General features: G+C 43.1%; 1 protein-coding gene across 1 annotated transcript in view; it reads left to right on the top strand.

The window, feature by feature from the left end:
* Positions 1 to 748: 748 nt before the first annotated feature.
* The window catches only part of Gfpt2 (glutamine-fructose-6-phosphate transaminase 2), a 48828-nt gene continuing 25410 nt past the window's right edge, over positions 749 to 24166 (top strand). Inside the window, exons 1-4 of the mRNA XM_015506427.2 lie at positions 749 to 905; positions 16610 to 16717; positions 19125 to 19223; positions 20139 to 20264. Coding sequence (XP_015361913.1) covers positions 899 to 905; positions 16610 to 16717; positions 19125 to 19223; positions 20139 to 20264 — 340 coding nt within the window. The 5' untranslated portion in view covers positions 749 to 898. The remainder of the gene's footprint in view (positions 906 to 16609; positions 16718 to 19124; positions 19224 to 20138; positions 20265 to 24166) is intronic.

Below are 24166 nucleotides of genomic sequence, written 5' to 3' on the forward strand. Positions count from 1 at the left end.
AGAAGGGTCATATTCAGGCTCCACGCCATTTTGGGACTGAGGGGGCCTATGACTCTCTTGCCGGCCAGCTGCAAGCAAGACAGCTCCAGAAGGGGACAGCTTTCTGGGTCGTCCCCAGTTTGCTTCCAACCTGAGGAATCCCTGCCTCCAAATTCTGGCTTCATGGTAAATCTCCAGTTAGGATTCTGCCACCGCTGTGGCCATCCAGTTTTAGTAAAGTCCTTTTCCATCTTCAAGTAGCACTGATTTTCTCCTCTTTCCCCTAAGAACAGTAATTCTTTCTTCTAGGGTGGGGGACCAGATTTATGTGTCTATCATGAGCCCCTTTTTTCATACTCGGAAAAAATGTCTGGCACATACAAGGGTGTATACCAATAATAAGGGCCTAACGTAGGGGTTTTCTTGTGCACATTTATTATGTCTGACCTTGTGCTGTGCCTTGCACAGACTGTTGGTATCCTCACCACGACCTGGGAGGTAGGTTCTATTGTTGTCCCCATTTTACAGATGGGGAAACTGAGGCATGGAGTGATAATTTCCTTGCCCAAAGTCCCACGCCTAGGCAGTGGCTGACTTGAGGTCTGAACTCGGGCAGCTGGTGTACTCCAGCCCAACGCCTTTGCATTACATTCGGGATTTGCGCCTGGGAACCGCCCTTCACCCGCTTCTCTGACTCTGGGGGGCCCTGTCCCCGCAGTTGTCAAGACAACCAGGGACCAATGGGGAGCAGGCAGGCAGGCAGAGGCCCCGCCCCGGCCCTACCCCTCTCAGAGGGCTAGCTGTTATAAGCGCCAGAGGCCCAGCGGCGCTAGCTTGAGCCCGCGGAGCGCAAAGCGCACGGAGTGCACGGAGTATCCGGACCGCGCAGACAAGCAGACACCCAGAGGAACAGTCAACGATGTGCGGTGAGTGCAGCGTCGATCCGCGGACCCCTCCTCCAAGTCCCCTCAGCGCTTCCGCCAGAGAGCCAAGAGCAGGGACCTGGTGAGGGGCGCCTATCTGCCCTAGTGCCAGACCGTGGGGCTTTCATTGATCAGGCCTGCCTCATCCCATCCCCGGACCCACAAGAGGTGTCCTAGGGAGGTGTTAGGGGGATACCCATCCTCGGTCTCCGACACTGTGAGAGGACCCAGGCCTGACCCATCCTCAGAGGGGAGGAAATCAGTCCGGTCCTGGGCCTGGAGCCCCCTCAACACAGAGGTGTCCCCACCCCATGTCCAGCGAGGGCGCTTTTCTCCACTTCTCCCGAGTCGCCCACAAAGGCGGCCACGCGCAAGCTCGAGCATCCTGGGAGCAGGGTGTCCAACTCGTGTCTTAGCCCACCGCGCCCACCGAGGCCAGGAAACCCCACTGCCCGCTCCCAGTAGGCTCACCCCGGGACATCCAAAGCAGCTTGGTGAGCTGGGGAGGGGCCTGCGCGTCTTTCTCGCAACCCGAAAAGAACCTCTTGCCCTTAGAAGGGTGGATTCCGTGTTGACGTTTCTTTGCTGAAAAGAGCTCTCGGCAAGGCGGGGGGAAGGCAGTAAAGACCCGCGAGCCTGTGCCCTAAACTAGGAGAAGGAGTTCAGGGCAGGCATCTGGGCAGGGCTCCGGCTCCGGTGTCCAGATTTCCGCGGAGTCCCGAGCTGTCCCGCTGGGCATCCGGACAGTGAGGAGGGCAGCCATGGCCCTGGGCTCACATCTGTAATTCCTTACTCTCCTGGCTGGGCCGCCTCCGCTGGCTGGCCGGGAGAGACGGGAACTTCTGCTGGGACAAAAGGTCACTGTACTTTTTTTTTTTTTCCCCTCTCCTTGAGTAGGATTCAGTTACCCATTCCAGCCTCCTGTGGCTGGAGAACCTGGTGGAACTTTTGAAGCTATGAAAGGCGTCTCTCTGACTTCGCTGAGGGATGCAGCGTGGGGAGTGCCAGCGGTGAGCACTGGGCCAAGGTCTGTTCAGGCCTTGTATCCCAGGCCAGACGATGGGGAAAACAAACGACTGATCAAGGTGTAGGCAGCTGGCTTTGAGAGAGAGCCTCACCTAGGTGGAGTAGGCATCAGTTTAGATTCCTGAAACTTCAGCCAAAATCTCAGCACTTCCAGACATTATTTGCAATGTGTAGGGCTGCCCTGGAGCGTTTTGGGGGGTAGAGATGAGGCAAAGGTGGCAGTTTTGCCAGATCCCCAAGCTCTTCAGGTTCCCAGCCCTCAGAGTAGTATTCAAGATACTGACTCATTGGTGACCTAAGAGCCAGACTTCCATAGGAGACTCTGACACTAGATAGGCTTCCCTTTCCTCTTCAGATGTCCCTTTATCAACACACCCACCCACCACCACCACCACCACCGCCATCCTGCTTCCTACTTGTATCCCACTTTCTCCTATGTCTTTCTGTGCTTTGGGGGACTCTATCTCCTTCAAATCTAAAAAAATCATAGTTTTTTTATGCTTTCTTAAAAGGAAAAAAACATATATATATATATATATATATATATATATATATAGAGAGAGAGAGAGAGAGAGAGAGAGAGAGAGAGAGAAAGTTGAGCGAGAGAAAGTCTCATCTTGGTGTTAATGTGTCTTAACATCTCTCTGACACTTGACAAACACCCTTTGACCAGAGGCAGCCATTCCATATTCAGAGCAGGCAGCAACAGCTGGCTGGAATTAAACATGTTGGTCTGCGTTTTTTCAAATTATAGTCCATGTATGTATGGCAAAGAATACTGGTTTTCCTTTCATGGTTTTCTTTTATAATGAATTCATTAAGTCTTTGAAAAACTAGTCAATTTTACAGGAAAATAGTATAGAAATGATTGTTCCATTGGCACAAGAATATCTTTCCATTGGCAAAGATTGTGAAAATGCTTCTGGAAAGAAACAAAATCTCTTCCCTTTATATTGGGGGAAACTGAGGTCTGGAGAGGTCCATGCAAATCTGTGTCTGAAGAGGAATTGTTTTAGGTCCTTTCTCTTGGCTATGCCTGTTACTGTCATTCAAAGCAGCCTCAGGTCTCAGATCTCCTGGGCTGTTCCTTCAGGGATCAAGATCAAAGGCCCTTCCTTATCAATTAGTTGATGATCATGTTCACATTATGTCTTTGTTGCTTTACCCACAGAAGACGAGGACCCAATAGTACTGATGCTCCACAAACTGGACAGATGGCACTGCAAGTTTAGCTGAAATGACACTAGATACTCATGCCTGTTTGGTTGACATCTGAGAGTTGCTAGCATTTTGCTAACTTTTTTTTTTCTTTGCCAGTAGGAAGGTTACTATATTTTCTTCCCTCCCTCTTTTCCCTTCTCTCCTCATGAAGCCACTTGTAAATGACTGCTCATGGAGAGGGCCTGTATTTTCCAGGCCCTTGGGTTTTGAAGATCATGTTGGTGTGATTTCCCCTTTCAAAGAAGGGGCAGGTGAGTTGGAAGGATAGTCTGGAGGCCCGTCACTGACCAGGGACTAGATAACCCTGCCGGTAAATGCTGCCAGAGTGGGAATCTCTGGCACAGGCTACAATCTGATAGTCCAAGGCCAAACCAGCCAGCCAGAAATCTTTTAGTTCCATTAAACATTTTTTTAATTAGTTACCAAATTACAAAATTGGGAGAGTTCATTTAAGTAGGTGTATTTTTTTTTAAACTTCTCTTGTAAAAATCTAAGATGTGAAGATTTGAAGACAACCTGAGTCCTGAGTCCATATTTCAAAATAGTTCATAGGTGGACCCTTGAACTGGGCTCCAGCTTCCCAATTCTCCAACCCCCTCCCAGCTGCCTTAGTCACCCATGTGACCTGTTTGTTCCTAGCAGTCTGAGTTTAGGATGCTGGCACAGAAGACACAAGAAACTGACTTTCCCAGAAGGAAAGGGAGGACCTGGGGCAGTGCTCCAAGGATCCAGGCTCAGGTATGATCTCTGCCTTCATGGTCGAGTGATTCTCGAGAATCACTCGAGTCTCTGCCTTCATGGTCACATCACCTTCTCGTTTACATCAAATCCCCTACCTCCCTCTTAAAAGAACACTTTTTATTGCTTTTAGGGCACTCAGATTATCCAGGATAATCTCCCATCTTAAGATCCTAACTTCCTCTCATCTATAAAGACCTTCTCCCATATAAGGCAGCCTTTACAGATTCTAGAGATTATGGCCTGATATTTTGAGGGACACTATTTATCTTGCTATAGTTGGATTGTCCTTTTAGGTGTCTTCCCCCAACCCCCACCCCAAGACAGTCTGTTATTGCAAATCCCAGATGCTTGAGTCTTGGCCATGAGGACTTAGCCAAAAGTTCACCAGCATCCTCCTCCCATAAATTCCATCACTCTCAGACTGGACCCATAGTGTTCAGAAGGTGAGTGTGGATATCAGTTAAATACCCTGTTCTTTACTGGCATGATGCCACATACCCCATTGAACCAAATAGATTTAATAGTTTCTTTAAACATCAGTTATCACTTCATATAATTGTGGCATTCAATGCATCTTGCCATTTGTGAACATATTCTCTCTGTTTACCTCTTCCCTACAAGAAGCAGGCATAGTTTTTATTCCCCAGAATCAAGAGGGACCAGGGACACTCATACACACAATTCATTTGCCTATACAGCAGTCCTTGCACTCATAAAGGGGACTTACCTCTTGTCTCAGCTGGAGTAGGGATCATTTACTGTGATAACTTAGGAAATGGAAATCCAAGGAGATTAAATGACTCAGGGAAGGGATTACCTTTTTTTCACCTACTTCTAACTCTTAAAAATCCCGTCATCAAATATGACACTCCTTTCCTCCTTGTAATGTTTCAATTCATAGATGGATTCCTCAAAAGGAAGTGTTGTCTTCATAAGCTTTGAAATTGATGTGTCCTTATCCGGGGTCAGGTTGCTAGGTTTTATTCCTCTCCAAGTCTCAGTAACCTCACTGGCAGAAGAGAGTAAAACAGAGACCTCTACCCAGCAATGTGCTGATAGATGTTGAACAATAGCCTTTTTGGTTTGCCAGTTTCTGGAGTCCAAATACTGTCCACCCCAACCATGGCTAGTGTCAGGCCATCAGTGTGAGGTCCTTGAATTGAAGTTGAGAAGTGATAATCCACAGTGAGCTCTTGGGAACCAATGCTAGCAGCTCCAGCACATGGCAGCCCCTACTCGTAGGGCTGACATTGGCACTCTTGGATAAAGAATTTAGATTTAGCAGAGTCTGCACACAGCAGCAACTCCCTCACACTGGCTGTCTCCCTCTTCTCCCTACTCCTCTTCCTTCCTATCATTGTGTGCTTCCTCCATTGGTCAGTCATATCTATCAGGGGTTTCCCAACTTCAGAGAAACCTCTGGAAATTTTGTAATATAACATTAGTAAACAGTGTTTTTGTATTGTTTGGGAATTGAACCCAGGGATTCATGCCTGCTAAGTAGGTGCTCTACCAAGAGGCTACATCCTCAGCTTCATTTTGAGACAGGGTCTTGCTAAATTGTTCAGCCTATCTTCAAACTTTCTATCCTCCTGACCCAGCCTCCCGAGTAGCTGGGATTACAGGCACATACCATCTTGCCCAACAGTAAGCAGTGCTTCCAAATGAAGGGATTAGCCAGGTGCAGTGGCGTACACCTATAACCCCAGTGGCTCAGGAGCCTGAGACAGGAGGATCGCAAGTTCAAAGCTAGCCTTAGCAATATAGCAAGGCCCTAAGCAACTCAGTGAGACCCTGACCCTAGATAAAATATTTTTTAAAAGGCTTGGAATGTGGCTCAATTAAGCCACATTCTGGGTTTAATTCATGGTACCAAAAAAAAAAAAAAAAAAGGGGGATTATTTTTGTGTTTAATAAAATTAATTTATAAAGAGAGATTAACTGGAGTTTCTAGTCAATACAGGAGGATTCTGAAGATGAATTCAGCGCAGGAGAAAGTGGGCAATTTAATCTGATCATTTGCTTCTTTTTATAGTTTTCAAAGGAAATATTTCTCACTGGGGAAAAAAACAGTTTGGCTTCTTTTATAGCTGAATTTTGGCAATTTAAATAAAACTTCTATTTTTTTCTTAAAACTTATTTCTTTTAATAAAATTTAGAGTATAAGGCATTTCCTGATTTTTTTTTTCTTGGTGAAATCTTTAAATGACATGGACATCAGGAACTTTTCAAATAAAAATAGAAGTGCCTTGTCTGTGTTCACTACAGGAAGCAGAGTCTACTGTTATCTGGTGAATTTATCTGGAGATAATTTTAACCCAGGGAGTCCCAAGGAGGCCTGGTGCTGATTAAGATTAGAGGAGCCAAGTCCCCCTTCCTAGAGGAGTCAAGTCCCCCTGCTAACCCTGAGCCAGACACCAGATCCACTCATGGATGCTGATGTGGCCATTAGGCCCTTGTCCTTCTCTTTAAGAACTTGGCTGTGGGACCACATTTCCATGAGACATTATACCTTTACTCTCGTATCTTTAAGGAAGCAGTAGGAATTCTCACCCCCATCTCACTGATAAAGTGCCCTGTCCAGTCTACAAGAACAAGGACTGGATAGTAAGAGAGGACACAGCCTCCTCTGTAGCCCTCACCCTTGGCTTCCCCCACACCTGTGTGCCTTGCACAAGAGAATAAACCAACAACAGCACTGTTCTCTTTCTCCAGAATCATATGAGCACTCCTTAAGACAGAAACCCATTTGGCCAACTCTTATTCAGGCAAGTAGTAATACAGTTTGGGACTTAGACTAACATCTAATCTGCACTAGTTTCATGGTCTAAAAAGGTCATTTACTTCAATTCTGAGAAATAATGGATGATGGGAGAAAGAGAGACCTCAGTATGGGGAAGGTTCCAGTCTGGGTGGGTGGTGATATAGCTCCTATAGAACAAGTCCCTCCTTTGAGTGGGGTACAAGTTAGGCCTCTGTCAATGTGGGATTGCTCACTCTCACCCACAGGGTGGGTACTGTTTTTTATTGGGAAACTCATGCACAGAGAGATGTTGATATTTTCCAAAACAACATCAAATTGGGTTGTGAACCCCAACCTGTCCAGTTGTGAAGTTGACTACCTTCCTTCATCATCCAGGTCCCAAACTACCCCTCCCCTTCACCCAAAGCATTCCAAGGATTGTAGAGAATATTCCAGGAGTTTAGAGCTCCTAGTTCTACTTAACAGCTGGGAATCCAGGGAGGATCACTTCCATGAGTTGGTCATTGTCATTATCTATCTCTTGGGGACTGAGACCTGGACCTGAGAGGCCCTTGCCTGTCCAGCCCTCCATAAGACCTTTGAACTCAAGTTCCTGACTGATTTCTCAAGGCTTGTACAGAGAGTGCTAGAAGCCCCAGACTTCCAAGGTGAGTTAGAGCCACTGGGCCATGGTCCCCTTTCAAAAAGCATATCAGGAGACCCTCTGTATTTATCTCTGTGTCTCTCTTTCTGGAATCTTTCCTCATTCACTTTCCTCATTAGTTCTAAAAGTGGATCCTTGAAAAGCTATTTGAGACCTCTGGGTTCCAGGGCAGGAGTGTGGGCATAGAGTGTGGCTGAGCTGGGGTGGTTGGGTCACTGCAGCCTCCCCCCCTCTGCCAACCCCTCTCTCCCTGGCCAGGCTTTTCTGCAAATCACCTTGGCTCTCTTACCTGTGGAGGAGTGCATGGCTCAAGGCTGTTTTTGCAGAGATTGCAGAGTGTTCTCTTTCTTTAAAAGGTCTCATGGACTCTGGATCTCAAACTTTTCACTAAGTCTTCCATTTCCAGACCCTCCTCCCAGTCCAGCCCTTCTGAGTGCCCAGCTTCCACCATCTGACTGCCTCTCCTACCACTCCTCCTGCCTTGGCATTTCACTTGATAAGACTGCTTCCAAATTCTTAGCCTGGTGCCTGTTCCAAGTGTAAAAGAGGCACCTTGTGGATATTTCCTCCTTGATTTCTTTGGAAAGACTGAGAGAATTAGAAAGGGAAGGACTCTCCCTCAAAGTGGTTTACTGCCTTGACCTCTTGGCTTATTTATAATCCGGTCATCTGTTGGTGACACCTCTCTTAAGTTATGGGCAACCTTGGGGTAGAGTCCAGTCAGGGGCAAGAAGTGAAAGTAGAAAATCACAGATGTCTTGAAAAACAGGATGGACAAACAAAAAGGGGAGTTCAGAGGAGAGAAGAACTGTTTTCATTTAGGGTGAGGGGGATAAAGAAGACATCGTGTGAGAATTGGCATGGAGGATCCAGGGGCAATTGCCACCTGCTCAGACACACCACAGAAATGGAACCTGTAGGTTGGGTACTGAAGAGGGTTGTGGGACTAAGAATGGGTCAGACTCAATGGAAGGAGAGGTGGATGCCAGGCTGAGGACAGCAGCTATGGGCCATGGCAGGAAGAGAAGGGGAAGGAGGAATGTAGTTGGAGCCTGGGTTGCTGTAGTTACTGAGGCCCTGCTGGGAAGGTGGCTGAACAGGAAAAGAAATGTGGAATGAGAGGCAGGAGTGTTCCAGGGTGGGCTGGAGTTGGCAGGGAGCAAAGGAAGGGCATGTCTATCCAGTAGCACCTGGCCTGTACCCAGCCAGGGGAGTTCTGAGCTCTTCCGTCTGCTGCCAGGTGGACATTTCCTGCAAGCCAGTGACCCTTTATTGGAGCTATTTTTCACCTCTTGGGATAAGATTCTGTGCTAATTTGGGGGTGGGAACGCAATGGTGATGAGCCCAGGGTTGCAATCAGGTAGACCAAGCTGTGAACTACTCAAGGGTTTGACCTTGGAACCTCAGATTGTCCATTAATGTGAATCACAATCTCTCAGCAGAGGATGTTGTGAGGATTCAACAGGATAAGATTTGGAAAAGACTGGCACACAGAAGTCTTTTTAAATGGTGGTGATGGTGGTTTATTCTCTACCTACCCAGCAGAATTCTAAACCCTCTCTCAGGACCGGTTCTCATTCCAGTCCTAGGATCATCACTGTGTGTGGAGGATAGGTGTAGAAATAATGTAGCCGGACATAAGCCTAATGTTTGAGGATCTTGGGGTTAACCCTGAACACTGGCACTCAGGCACCCCAGCTCGGCCTACCCACCTCCCTAGGCTTTTTGTCCCATATAAGTTCCAGAAAACACATCTTCTCATGTATGACTGAGTGTGGCTGCGTCTCAGCCCCAGCTCCAAGGCCACTGACTTTGGCCATCCCTACCCATTAATTTATTCGTGCATTCATTTATTCAGCAACTATGTACTGAGCACTTAACATATGCTAGGGCTAGATACTGGGGATGCAGCAGTAGATAAGACAGATGTGTTCCCACCATGAGGGTTGCAATACAGTGGAAAATCAAAAGGACAAGAAAGCAAGTGCTGTATAAGAAATAAAAAGGGGAGGGGGAAAAGGCGTGCATTAGATCTCAGAGATAACCTGTCAGCTGAAATCTGCAGAATGAGCCAAAGCAGCCTTTGTAAAGAGCCAACCCACAGGAAGTCCCTTTCTACCGCTCAGCCCCTGGCCCCGCTGTCTGTAAGTTCCCTGTCAGCTTAAGAAGCCCCTGTACATCTGTGTCCTCTCTTGACCCACTCTCTCAAGCCCATCAGCACTTTGTTGCACCCAGAACAATGACAAGGCCCTCGTGGGCCAGAAAACTGTTTATGGAATGAAGTAAATCTTGCTCAAGCCACAGCCAAATCATGCATTTGACTTAACCATTGTTTGTCCAGGCAAAATTCCCAGAAAAAATAATGGCAAAATAGTACTACTTCCCTTGTTTTTTCTTAATGATAATTTCTCGTGGGATGACCACACTCTGCAAGCACACCTGCATTTACAACAACAGCACGTTAAAAATAGGAAGCTCCTTGCTCCATTTTATCTGAATGTCTGCTTGCTATGCAACAGGCACTATTCTAAGTGGTTTATGAAAACACTTAAAATTGTCATCAACCTTGGTGAATAGATGCTGCCGTAACCCATTTCACTAATAAGAAAATTGAGTGACAGGGATTCAATGGCTTGCTCAAGGCCACACAGAAATCAAGGAACCTAGTTGGATTAGAGATCAGTAACTGGCTCTGGCCATGGTCTTCAGCCACCATCATCTCTGTGTCTTATTATAACTAGAGAATGGCAGGGAAAAGAAGGAGGCCAACCCAGGTGGCGTGACCATGAATCTTTCTTTTTATGGATGGAAGGGTGTGCTCAGGTGGTCCTTTCTATCCTCTTTTGGCTGTTCACCTTCAGGTAAACAAGGCTGGTGAGCCACAGTGAAGTCCAGTTGGTTTGAGCCAGCTCAGAAGGTGGAGAGGCAGGAGGGCCTTGTCAGGACATTTGAGGCCCTGTGGCATAGCAGACCTGATGGACCAGGCCAACACACCCAAAGTGGCGCTGCTCCCTGAGAAAGCGGAGCAAGGCAGAGTTTTGACCAGAAGTCAGGTGCCTCACCATCACTGTTCTTGTCTTTGCAAACTCTCAGCCCCCCTTACTGGGATGACTGTCCCCATCAGGAGATCAGGGTGAATCAGGGCTATGTCTATTTCACACAATTCTTCTTGTTGATCCTTGTACCTTAGCTGGGACATCCCTCTTATGATAGAATGGAATATTTTTTTATTTAGATCTTTTCTAATTATTTAGATAACAATCATGTACTTAACACTTATTCATATACTAGCACTGAGTTAAAAAGTATATTCTGGCATATGGCAAACCGTACAGAGAGGACACATGCAGTGGTAAAAGGAAGTTTCTGCCCCATATCCAGGGGCTTTTTCAAAGTTGAACACTGCCCCCTGGGTCTTGGGTCCCTTCCAGAAATACAGTTGTCTCTTGGTATCAGCAGGAAATTGGTTTAAGGACCACTGAAAATACCAAAATTCACAGATGCACAAGTTCCTTATAAAATGGCACCATATTTGCATAGAACCTATACACATCTTTCCATATACTTTGAATCATTTCTAGAGCCCTTATAAGACCTAATACCATGTAAATGCTATGTAAATTGTTACATTGTCTTGTTTAGAAATAATGACAAAGAAAAAAGTTTGTGCATGTTTAGTACAGATGCAAGTTTTCTTCCAAATATTTTTGATCCGTAGATGCAATCAACCTTGGATAGAAGATATTTGGGGTAAAAAAAATCCAGAAAATTCCAAAAAGCAAAATTTGGATTTTCAATGCACTGAGTACTATTTAGAGTCCCTGAGAATGAGGTGGTGTGTAAGCATTGTATTATGTATTATCAGTTATCTAGATAACTGAAAGATATTCTCTAGGTGACTGAAAGTATACAGGAGGAGACTGAAGATATAATTCAGTGATAGAACACTTGCCTAGCACATAGAAAGCCCTAGATTTGATTACCAGCACCACAATAAAATAAAATAAAATTTGGCTGGGGATGCATGCACAAGGCCCTGGGTGTCAATTCTCAGCACAGGTAAAAAGGAAGAAGGGAAGGAAGGAGGGAAGGAGGGGAAGAGGAGGATATGTGTAGGTTACATTCATGAAAGACTTCAACATCTTCAGATTTTGGTATCCGCAAGGAAACCTAGAATCAATCCCCTGTGGATACCAAGGGAAGACTGTACTCTATGCAGCTTCTTGCCCCACCCTGCATAATTTACTTATGTTCTGCAAGTTGCTTTTTTCACTTCATATCTTGGAGATTTCTATTGCTTTCCAATAGAGTGCACAGCTTTACCTTGTTCTCTGGGGGGAACTGCCTGCTGAAGTGTGCTCTGTGCATCTGCACTGGCCCTTACCAGGTTCCTGTTAAGTATCAGACTGACTCTAGTCTTTAGTGACCACAAACAACACTGCTGCTATTCTTTCACACACATGTGTGTGTCTCTGCAAATATGTCTGTTGAATACATTTCTAGAAGTGCAACAGCTTTGGTCAGCATGTGGGTACATTTTTAATTTTGAGAGATTGCCAAATTGCTTTCCAAAGAGGATACCCAAATTTAAATTCTCACTTATTGTCTAACTTTTCTCATTGTAACTTTTATTTATGTATGGAAGGGATTCCAAAAGAGAATTGTTATTTTATTATCTTTTTTTGAATAATAAGAGCTGTTGATAATAAATATCATTATAAATGTTGTTTTAGTCACTTCAGTAGAGTGCATAGAGAATCCAGCCAAGAAGATGAGCTGCACAAGGAAAAAGAAGGTGCTTAATTAATTAAAGAAATTACTGAATAGAGATTTCACATTGAAAATTAGATTTATTCCTTCTTGCATGAAGACCTTAAAAACCACTCCTTGGCAGCCTCCCTCACTGTAGTCAATTTCCAAACTGTGCCCTGAGTGGCCACTGAGCCTCCTAGCTGTGTTTGAATAAAGCTGGTTCCAGAAGACAAAGACCCTTTAATGGTCCCAGCCTACTAGGGACCTCTGGCACCCCCTGCACTCAGCTTGGAGGCCATTGTGGATCTGAGGTGCCAAATAGAATGTACATTCCAGATATGTGGTCAGAAGTGACATGTGGCTTAGAAGAGGCGGATTGCAGAGGAAAAATGGCAAGCTGAATCCAAGAGGCTTCATATGAAAACAATCCAGATTTTAAATCTTTTCAGATTGTCCATGGTTACCTTTCTGGGCCTTTATGTCATCTGCAATGCACACCAGTTCCTCTTAGTAAACTTAGGTATAGCTCTGGAACATTCCCAGGATTGCTAGGAAAGTTTATTTTAAAAAGACTCTAATGATGATCTACAGTAGTTTCCCTTTATCTGTGGGGGATGTGTTCTGAGACTCCCAGTAGATACCTGAACTGTGGAGAGTACCAAACTCTATAATTTTCAAATAAGCAATTATACTGTATGGTTGCAGTTTGAGGTGTGACAGCAAAACTAGCATGAATTTCTTTTTCCTTCTTTGCGATTTCAGATTGTTACTATAGATCTTAGCAACCTCAGTGTATGATCTTTTTTCTTTTCTGATTCAGTCAAGAACTTCTACCTTTTCAGTTAAAGGAAGTACTTTATAGCTCCTCTCTGGCGTATCAAGTTGCCAGCAATACTCTCGCACTTTGGGGTTGTTAGTAAGTAAAATAAGAGTCACTTGAACACAAGCACTGCAGTACTGAAGGAGTCTGTCCAATAATGCAGACAGCCACTAAGTGACTAATGGGTGGGGAGTATTTACAGTGTGGCCATACTGAACAGAGGGAAGGTTCACCTCCTGGGCAGGAGTGGTAAACCATCCTTAGAATGTCATACAATTTAAACTTATGAATTGTTCATTTCTGGAATTTTCCATTTAATATGTTCAGATTGAGGTCATTGAAACCTCAAAAATCAAAATTCCAAATAAGGAATTCCAAATACTGCATTGAGTTGCTTCACCCTTCACCTAACTGTCTTCCATAGTTTTGTGCCCTTTTTTTGACTAGAATTTGACCATACCATCCAGGGAACTTTCTCATTGTTGCAGAAAAATGAATGTTGGGAAGAATTTCACCTAAATATACATTGTGGAAATAGTTGCACAACTTTGTGAATACACTAAAAACTGTTGCATTGTATGCTTTAAATGTAAGATAATATTACATATTTATAATATATAAGTATATTTATATCTCAAGAAAGCTGTCAGTGGTACAGTGCTTGCCTAGTATGTGTGCAGCACTGGGTTCGATTCTCAGCACCACATATAAATAAATAAAATAAAGGTCCATCAATAATTTTTAAAAAATGAATGTTGATATTAAAAGATAACTATCTTTTTATAAAAATAAGGTGACAAAATTTATACAAGGGCTAGATGTCTTTTTGGTTTGAAGTGTAAGGTAAAAAATGTGAGCTCCTGGCATCATAAATGGTCAACAGCAGCCCTGCAGTAGCAGGCACCTTCTTTGGAGGGACACCTCGCCCCACAGGGAGGGGAGGAGGGACCCAAATTGCACACACAGCCCTTGCATTCAGCATCTCTCACCTGACCTGAGGTCAGCAAGGAAGATGAAAATAGCTTACCATCAAAATTGCCCTTGGCCACGTTAAAATTAAAAAAAAATTCTGTAACTGCTTAGAAAGTACATTGTGCATTATTTTTATATCCAAACCTCATACCTTAATACGTGGGTACAAATATATCTCATGTACAATAATGTACAGTTTTTAAGAATGCTAAATATAATATAATTTAAGTACTGTTTAATTTTATGGCCTATTTTTTGACCAAGTATATGCAGATGAATTTTAGTAAGTTAAATGTTGGTATGAGGGGATCCAACCTTCAGATACACTGTAAGGACTTGAATCTAATCTTAAAAGTTGGAGGTATTATAGATGATTTAGTATATAATTGTGATTGGTCCTGGGTAATCTGTAGGTAAAGAGTCTTCTGTTGAGGTTCATTGCTGGAAAAATTTTAATCCTACCATCCCAGCAAAATGCAATGGGAACATAAACCTTCTTTAACCCTCATCAATTAATTCTAGAGGAAGCACTCTATAGTGGTTAGGAGCATTTAAGTCCTAAAGTCAGTTCTCCTTGGTTCCACTCTCAACTCTAAATGAGTGACAACCTCTCCAGGCTTAAGTTGAGAAGAAAATAGTGTCAGGATCAGCATTGGAGACTGTCGAGAGTTTTGATTGACATTTCTGTGGAAACACTTGGCCTGGCACACAGTGAGATTAGCTTCTGCTGTGATCTTAATGTTGATGTTCCCCAAAATGAATATGTTGAAATTCTCACTTGTAAGGCAATGGAATTAGGAGGTGGAACCTTTTGGAAGTGATTATGTCATGGAGGCAAAACCCTCATAAATGGAATTAGTGCTCTTATAAAAGACCCAAGAGAGGGCCCTTCATCCTTCCACCAAGGAGGTTAGAGTGAGAATACCATTATTCCTGAGAAAGTGATTCTTCACTAGACAGGGCATCTATTGGCACTCTGACCTTAGACTTTCCAGCCTTCAGAACTGTGCAGAATATACTTCCATTGTTCACAAATTACCTAGTCAATGGTATTTTATTATAACAGCTTGAATGGACTTGACAGTTACTATGAATATCCTTGAACCCCAATAACTTCATGTTTCGTATTATTGTTTTTTTCCCATTAATACAGACTTATGGTCATTCCATTCTACATATGTTTATTGAACAAGAATTATGTGCCAAAACACATAAAAATGTATGGACATGCCAGCCTGTGTGCTTGTCAAAAGTCTATTTTGTGTTGTTATTACAAAATAGCACAGGCTACTAACTTTTTTGTAATAGTTTTTTTTTATATCTTGATTTTATTTATTTATTTTTTTATGTGGTGCTGAGGATCGAATCCAGGGCCTTGCACGTGCTAGGCAAGCACTCTACCGCTGATCCAAAATCCCAGCCCCCAGGCTGCTAACTTTATAAGTAAACAAATTTATTTGGTTCATGATTCTTGTAGCTGAAAGAGCCAAACAGCATAGCACCCAGGGCCCAGGTGAGGGCTCCCATGTGTGCATAACAAGAGAAGCAGAAAGGGAAAAAGTTGCAAAAGAGACCAAACATGTGGAGTGGCCTCACTTTATCACAACCTGTTCTCATGAGAACTAATTCACCCCTACAAGACCCAACCACACTGCAACACCAACACCAGTCCATTCCCAGGGTGGAGCCCCCATGACCAAATTACCTTTCACTAGCTCCACCTCTTAAAGGTTCCACCCTCTCAACACCACCACACTGGAGACCAAGTTTCCAGCACATGAACCTTTGGGGGGACAAACAACATCCAAACCATAGCAGCTCTTGTCAGGGAATATAGATGCCCATGACGCAAGACTTACATCAGTATTGCCCAGAGATGGGAGCACTCATGTCAAGAGCCAGAAGAAGCCTCCTCTGGAAGGTGGGGTGGGAACTGAGCTCTGAAGTGGGCAGTTTTTTCTCAAGTGGGGACAAAGAGGTTGAAAGGACAGAGGGATAATGGAATGGGACACTTACAGAGCAGGAGAGAAGCAGATGCAAATGGGGGGCATAGTTGCAAACAGGGGAGTAGAAGAATGTGGAAAGGCAGATTATTACTTTCTATTTGGAAAAAATATTACTTTGAAATACAAATACAGAAAATAAAGTCAAGTAAAATCTTGGCTCGCCACCCTGGCTTGACAATCAGGACTATCCAGGGCATGAGGGGCATAAGATGGATTTTCTTGCAATAATAAAAGTAGTGCTTATTTATGGTCCAATTCCAAGCCATACAGACAAGTGGAAAGTGGAAGCAAAGGCTCCAACTTCTGTCCCCACCTGCCACAGGTGGCTGCTGTGACTCTTTTATGATTCATCTCAGGCATGTTCTGTAGAAATCAAAGAACACATGGAGTTGGGGGCTTTTACATGTCCCAAGATGACTGGATTGCTTTGCTAACTTATACAAATGCCACACAATGAAAGCTTTCTTGTAAGTACATCCAGAGGATAAATTCTCTGCAGTGGAATTGCCTGGCCAAGGGGTATGGCACAGGATTCATGAGCATTTTTGTCATAAGGGGGAAGGACTAAGTACAACACCCTTCTAGAAGCAGGAGGGAAGCACCATTCTTCAGTTATGCCAGGGAGAGCCACGTTTTCCTCTGCAAGCAGCCTGAGAGCCTTCCTGAGATGCCACCTGTGTCTGCATTCCCAGGAGTATTTTCTTTTAACGATGATCAGAGATTTTTTTTTTTTAATGTGACTTTTTTTTTCTCTTTGAACAGGAATCTTCGCCTACATGAACTACAGAGTCCCTCGGACAAGGAAGGAGATTTTCGAAACCCTCATCAAGGGCCTGCAGAGGCTTGAGTACAGAGGCTATGACTCGGCAGGTAGGAGCTGCAGGTCACCTCATGGTCTTGGGACGCTTGAGCAGCTTCTTCTCTCACCCATTTCCTTTTTGGTGGGGCTTTGTACAACCTAGGCATTTTTCTGATACTTCTCCTTAATGTTTCTTTTCAATGTAAAAAATAACACTTGTTCATTAAAGAAACTTGAAAACTATAGAAGAGTAGAGAAAACTATCTCTTTTTTTTTAATGGACCTTATTTTATTTATTTATATGTGGTGCTGAGAATCGAACTCAGCACATGCTAGGCAAGTGCTCTACCACTGAGCTACAACCCCAGCCCCAAGAAAATTATCTTTAAAAACTATAGAAAGGAAGAAACAAGGGCTAAAAATAAAAACAAAAACAAAAATATATATTATTGATGGTGCAATAATATATCACCTATGGTCAATGATACTATACTGTTTACTTAAAAAGTTTGCACTCAGTAGAGTGGCACATGCCTGTAATCTCAGTGGTTTGGGACACTGAGGCAGGAGGATTACAAGTTGAAAGCCACTCTCAGCAACTGTCTCAGAAAATAAAAAGGGTATGTGGGATTGGGGCTGGGGCTCAGCAGTAGTGCACTTGCCTGGCATGTGAGAGGCACTGGGTTTGATTCTCAGCAACACATATAAATACATAAATAAAATAAAGGTCCATCAACAGCTAAAACAATATTTTTAAAAAGGGGTGGGGGGAACGGAGATATGGCCCAGTGGTTAAGCACCCCTGGATTCAATCCCTGGTATTAAAAAAAAAAGTTTTTGCTAGGAGGGTAGATCTTATATTAAGTGCTCTTAACACACATAACACAATAATAATTTTAGTAATAATAATAAGAATAAGAGGAAACTTTTGGAGATGGGTAAGTTTATGGCATAAATTGTGGAGATCAATATTTACTTCCAAACTCATCAAGTTGTACACATTAAATATATACAACTTTCCGAATGTCAACCATACCTCAATAAAGTATCTTCCATCAATATCTCAGTGCCCTTCATGTGGTCATTGTTGTATATTGATCTAGTCTGAACTGGGAAAGGGTCTCTACCCTTCCCCAGTTATATATAGGTGTTATACATAGATTTTGTTTGTTTTCCCTATCATATTTATACGATTTTGTAATCAATGTGTATATGGGTATGGGTATACTTTTTCTTTTTTCTTTCTTTTTTTTTTTTTTTGGTATTGAGGATTGAACTCAGGGCCTCTCATATGCTAAGCACATGTTCTATGATTGAGCTACATTCCCAGTTCCTATAATTTTATATTCTTCTTTTTTCATTTAGCATTTCCATTATTCTAAACTCTTCCTAAATATCTTTCTGATTATTGACAATCATCCCCTGAATGGCTATCTCAGGGTTTCCTCCTCTACCTGCCAAATAGATGAATATTTAGTCTTTCCCCATTGTTAATTAAGCAATCTGAAAAGTGGAGTAAAACCAGATAATTTTATATCCCTATCAGTTCTTAAGAGAAAGCGAGTCAGATAAAAGGTCACAGGCACACTAATGTGTGAGTGAATGAAAAGAGCAGATAAAATATAATGCAAAGAGCACAAAGGATCAGTGCCCTTGAATAAGCCCATTGCCATTAGTAGCAGGTGTGGTAGTGCCTGCTGGGCAGCCAAGACCAGGATCCAAGCATATATTTCCCTGCTTACTGGGAAGTATGGCCATAGTTGTGGCTCCTTCTTTCAAAATAGATTCCTGAAAACTATTTAGTTGTCTTTTGGTAGGCAATACTGGGGAACAAAAATGATAATAAATAGCACTTATGACCCTAATGCTGGAGAGTACAGTTGTCCTCCAGGAACCTCTGCAGACACCAGAATTCATAGATGATCAAGTTCCTCCTATAAAATAACATTGTATTTGCATATAACTTTCCCACATCCTCCTGCATACTTTAAATCATTTCTAGATTCCTTATAATACCTAATACGATGTAAATATTTTTTTTTTTCATGTTTAGGGCAGGAAAAAAGTCTGTAAGTATTCAGTATAGATGTGATTTATTTATTCATTTCAAATATTTTCTGTCAGTAGTGGGCTGGTCCCATGGATGCAGAAGCTTCAGATAGGGAGGAACATCGTGATGAGGTGTGTGAGACAAACTTAACTCTCCACCATAAAAAATAATGTTTATGTGTCCAGTTCTGTTAAATTCTAGAACAGGCAAAACTAGTTTATTGTGATGGAAACTGAATGGCCATTGCCTCTTTGGGGATGGGGAAAGTGAATGGAAATGACCTAAGGGATATTTCTGGGTAATAGAATTGTTCTGTAGCTTGTAGGTGTGTAGGTCACACTAGTATATGCACTTATCAAAGCTCATTGATTTTTGCATTTTACAATTTCAATAAAAATTAAAGATATTAAAAAAAATTTTAATTACAGGTGTGGCCATTGATGGGAATAATCATGAAGTCAAAGAGAGACATATTCAGCTAGTCAAGAAAAAGGGAAAAGTCAAGGCTCTGGATGAAGAACTTTACAGTAAGTAGGAAATGTTCTACATTAGAGTAATCGATGTGGCTTGGGTCACTTGAAAATACTATATTCCAACAGAACCCTAGACTAAAAATATGAATTTATCTAAGCTTGGATAAATAGCAGGAAGGTTAAGTCCATGTTGCAAAAATTCACATTTTGTAAGATGTTTAATTTGAGTCAGTGGCACATGGAGACTTTTAAAAAAAATTTTAATAGTTATGTATTTTTTTATTTTAATTTTTCTGGCCAATGATATTGCTTTTCTACTTATAGTAGTGATATATCATTTTCTTTTTTTCCCTTCAGTACTGGGGATTAAACTCAGGACCTCACACTTACTAAGCAAGCACTCTATCACTGAACTACATTCCCGATCCTTTTTATTTTGAGACAAGTTCTCACTAAGTTGTCCACATTGGTCTCAACTTGGTGAGCCTCCTGCCTCAGCCTGCAAAGTAGCTGAGATTGCAGGTGTGTACCACCATGCCTAGCTATCATTTTCTTTTTAAAGGCAGTTTATTTTGGTTAAGAAATGAGTTAAGTTATTTTTTTTTAAGAGAGAGTGAGAGAGAGGTAGAGAGAGAGAGAATTTCAACATTTATTTTTTAGTATTTGGCGGACACAACATCTTTGTTTGTATGTGGTGCTGAGAATCGAACCCGGGCCGCACGCATGCCAGGCGAGCGCGCTACCACTTGAGCCACATCCCCAGCCCGAGTTAAGTTATTAAAGTACTAAATAAACTTCATCCTGGGTGGAACATGGGTCTGGCTGAAATCCCTGTGGTGGGGCATATGGGACTGATGGTGAGGATGGCTTGGACGATATGTCTTGGTGTAATGGCACCACCTCTGCTTAGCAGCCCTGTGTCAATGCTTGCTTTTTAAAGTGCATCAAACTACTTTTCCTTTCATTTAGAACAAGACAGCATGGACTTAAAGGTGGAGTTCGAGACACACTTTGGTATTGCCCACACACGCTGGGCCACCCACGGGGTCCCCAATGCTGTTAACAGCCACCCGCAGCGCTCAGACAAAGGCAATGGTATGTTGTGTGGCCTTGCTTCCCTTTTCTGATGGTTCTGCCTCACTCACCCTGAACTATATTTCAGGTATAATCCTTGCCAGAGTGGGTTCCATGCCTACCTTGAACTGAATTTTTCACCTGTTCTGTCTTCCCAAGATAATCCAAATGTCCCCTCTCCTATAAGCAGGTAGACCTAGATCTTGATCAGGAGGCTGACTCAACTTGGCCCCAGAGTGATACTAACCTCCCAGGTGCCCATTGGAAAACAGTGGCATTTTACTACAGGAGAAACTGGCTCTTTGGAACCCCAGCCCAAGAGTAGAATATGGCAGTGTAATAGTGCATTTTCTAGTGCTGTAATAAAATATCCCAAGATAGGTATTTTACAAAGAAAAATGGTTCATTTAGCTCATAATTTTAGAAGCCCAAAGTCCATGTTCAGGTAGCCCAATCTATTTGACCTCTAGTGAGGACCACCTTGGCTTCATCACAACATAGTGGAAAAGCAGAAAGGGAAATTGGATGCATGTGGAAAGGGCCACATGGGGTGGACTTGCCATGTAACAACCCAGTCTTTCCAGAGTCCCATGAGACCTATATCAGTTTCTTCTGAGAACATGCCCTAATAACTTTCCACTAAGCCACACCTCTTTTTTTTTTTTTTTTTTTTTTTTGAGATTGAGCCCAGAGGCCCAACCACTGAGCCACATTCCCACATCCCCGGCCCTTTTCATTTTTTATTTTGAGACAGGGTGTCTCTAAGTTGCTTAGGGCCTTGCTAAGTTTCTGAGGCTGGCTTTGAACTTACCATCCTCCTGCCTCAGCCTTCTGAGTTGCTGGGATTACACACTGGCATGCACCACTGCACCTGGCTAAGCCCCACCTCTTGAAGGTTCCTCCACCTCTCACACCACCACACTGAGGATCTATCATCTAGACATGAACCTGTGAGAGACAGGGAAGGGTGGGGTTCCTCCCCCATCCAGCTAAACCCACCTCCCTTCTCTGTGGAGGGTGGTCCTAAGGGAAGGCAAATGACACTGCTGATCATGGTTATTATCTGAGGCGCCTACTCCAACCTCTGAGCCCCAGCAGTGAGGCCTCAGCAGCCAAAGATTTAGATTCAGGGCTCTTAAGATTTGGAGAAGCAGGGGCTTCAACTAGCAGCCTGAGAGCTCTTTTCAGAAGTTCCTTTGATTTGGCTTTCTTCATGTTTTTAAAAATTGGGAGACTTGTTGTGTAGAAAAGTCCAAACTGTTGAGGTCCCTCAGAAAACCTGGATGATACGGGACACTTGGGCTCACAGTACCTCAAAGTACTGCTGACTGGCAGTGGGTCAAGGTCACTGAACAGGGACATGAGAACCTTTGGTGGGTTTTGGGTTCTTCAGCTCTCCCAAGTGCCCCTCATGCCAGCCCCAGCTCATATGTCCCCCAGGATGATTCTCTATGCTATGATTCTCTTAAATCGTATCCTAGCTTCCTATTATGGGGAATATATTGGCAGGTTTGAAGCTCCCAGTGGCAGTTCTCAGGGGCTCTGTGATCAGCTCCCAGGGCATTGGGGCCTCCTGCAATAAGTGGGGGGGTGGGTATGAGATGGAGAGAAGGTTTAATCCCTAACTCCTCCCAGGCCTCCAATGACAGGCAAGAATCTAAAACATAATCTAGGCCTTCCAGAGGATGCTCACTTGGAGTTATTCAGATCAGAATCTCTCTAAGACTTACACCTGAGCATGGTGGGGGAGCATGTTCATCAGAGAAAATGAGCCAGCCAGGGGCCCCACCCTGAGCTATCCCCTGGTATAGTACAGGATCTTGCCAAGCCTTATATGAGAGTAAGGATCAAATACATCAGAACAGTTGTTGGAGGCTTCTTAGCAGGCGCTAAGTTACACACTTGACAAGCCTTACTTGTAAAGTCAGGCCAAGGAGAGAGCAAAAGCTTCCTGATCACTGTCCTTTACCCAGGGCAGATCAGAGGCACCCCAGGGCAGTGTGCAGCACAGATAGGAAGGGCAAATACCCCAACCCTCAACACAAGGTGCAGGATGCTAAATCTTCTCCCCAAAGTACTATGAAGGGGTTTGCCAGCCTGATTTGAAAACAAAGGCTTTTTCTAGAAAATGGAAGGAGAGCAGAGCTTCTGGGGATATACCTGTGCCCTCATGTCTTCACATAGTGAGGTTTTTTGGTGGGGATTTTTCCCTGGATTCAGTCCATACCCTGAACAACAGGGCATCCCACAACCAGGACAGGCACCCTATACCCAGGATGAGGACAGCAAGCCTCATAGTGCTATGGATCTGGCCAAACCCCAAGTTAGATACTGAAGCTGGTTCCTAGAGCAGCAGTGTGGACTGAGAAAACACTACCAAGACCAAAACACTATTAAGACCATGTGCCCTGGAATATTGCAATTTCAGTCATGTCCTTCTGCCCACCCTAAGGTGATGAGGCAAACCTCATCAGAAAACCCTCACTTCAGTGCACACAATGATTCTTATTGTGTCCCCAAAGCAGAGAAGCTTCAAGGAAACCCACCCACACCCAAACTTGGAAACTCCTGCTCTGACTCAGGATGAGTAATTGAAAAGAGAACAACAAGAGCAATATTTAAAGATTTAATAATGTGTAGAATTTAATAATTTGTCAGTGGGATTCTTATACCCAGCCACTACATCTCATGAGGAAATTACACAAATAAGTTTTTGAAGGGCTGGGTGCATAACTCAGTGGCAGAGTGCTTGCCTAGCATGCATGAAGCCCTGAGTTCAAACCCCAGCACTGCAAAAAATAAAATTAAAAAGTTTTTGCAAAGAAAACATGGGCTTTAGAGTGCAAATAAGCTAAGACAATAGACTGAAATGAAAAAAAAAGTGACACTTATGAAAATAATGTAAAAAATACCACAATTTTTATAAAAATAAAAAATAAACTAGAGAATGGGATATGGTCAGTTAATAGAGATCCAATATAGGGATAACTTGTGTTCACAAGAAAAGATCAGAGCAAGTTAAATTGTAAAAAACTACATAAAGTTGTATAGCAGAGATGATCTGTGGCCATCACACCTGCTTAAACTGGTGTTTTCTTTTTTTCCTTTAATTTTAAAATTTATTTTAAAACTGATACATAAAAACATTAAAATTATACTTATGGTGTACCATGTGATATTTCGACACATATACACACTGTATAATGTTTGAATCACAGGCTTTTCTCATTTACGTTCTCTCACTTTGTGTGTGTGACCTCACAAAAATAAGCAATAGTTTTTCTTTAAAAAGGGTAAGTTATGGTGAACCTAAAGAATAATTAAATAAGTTTCAAAAGAGGAAATAAAGAAATCTCTCCTGAGCAGAAGAAAAACTTGAATAGGAGATACAAAGAGTCCCTGAATAACAGTTAATACATGTAAGGGGCATCCAACACATCCCATTGGATTATAGGCAATAAAGTGACTATCATCTAGGACTTGTCCCCCAAAACTCTCAGGCTGGCCTTAGACTTTCCCTCCAAATTACTCATTCATTGGTTATTTATTGAAGCAACACAATGGTGACTGAGGCAGACACGTCCCTAGCCCTCCCAGGGCTTTTCAGATGGTCTCACCTGTGCAGGGAGCTGCTCAAAGGCAGTAGGGTATGCAGGTGGTCTAAAGAGAGGTAGAAGAAGGTGCAAACCTGCTAAAGAGATAAGCCTTTGGCCACACAGGAATGTGGGGGAGCCTAGGGATGCTAGAACCTCCAGCTTTTTCTCCCTAAGAAATTTTAAAACAAAAACTCAAAAAAATTTTTTTTAAACTCAAATATTTTTGCAATACAATGTGAATCAAACAAAGCACACCTGCCAACTGTTAGTTTGTGACACCTTTGAGCCTAAATCCTGTTGGGAATGCCTGTAATCATTTCTGGGTAA

Source organism: Marmota marmota, unplaced genomic scaffold (genome assembly GCF_001458135.2).
Source record: "Marmota marmota marmota unplaced genomic scaffold, marMar, whole genome shotgun sequence".
Lineage (NCBI taxonomy): Eukaryota > Metazoa > Chordata > Mammalia > Rodentia > Sciuridae > Marmota > Marmota marmota.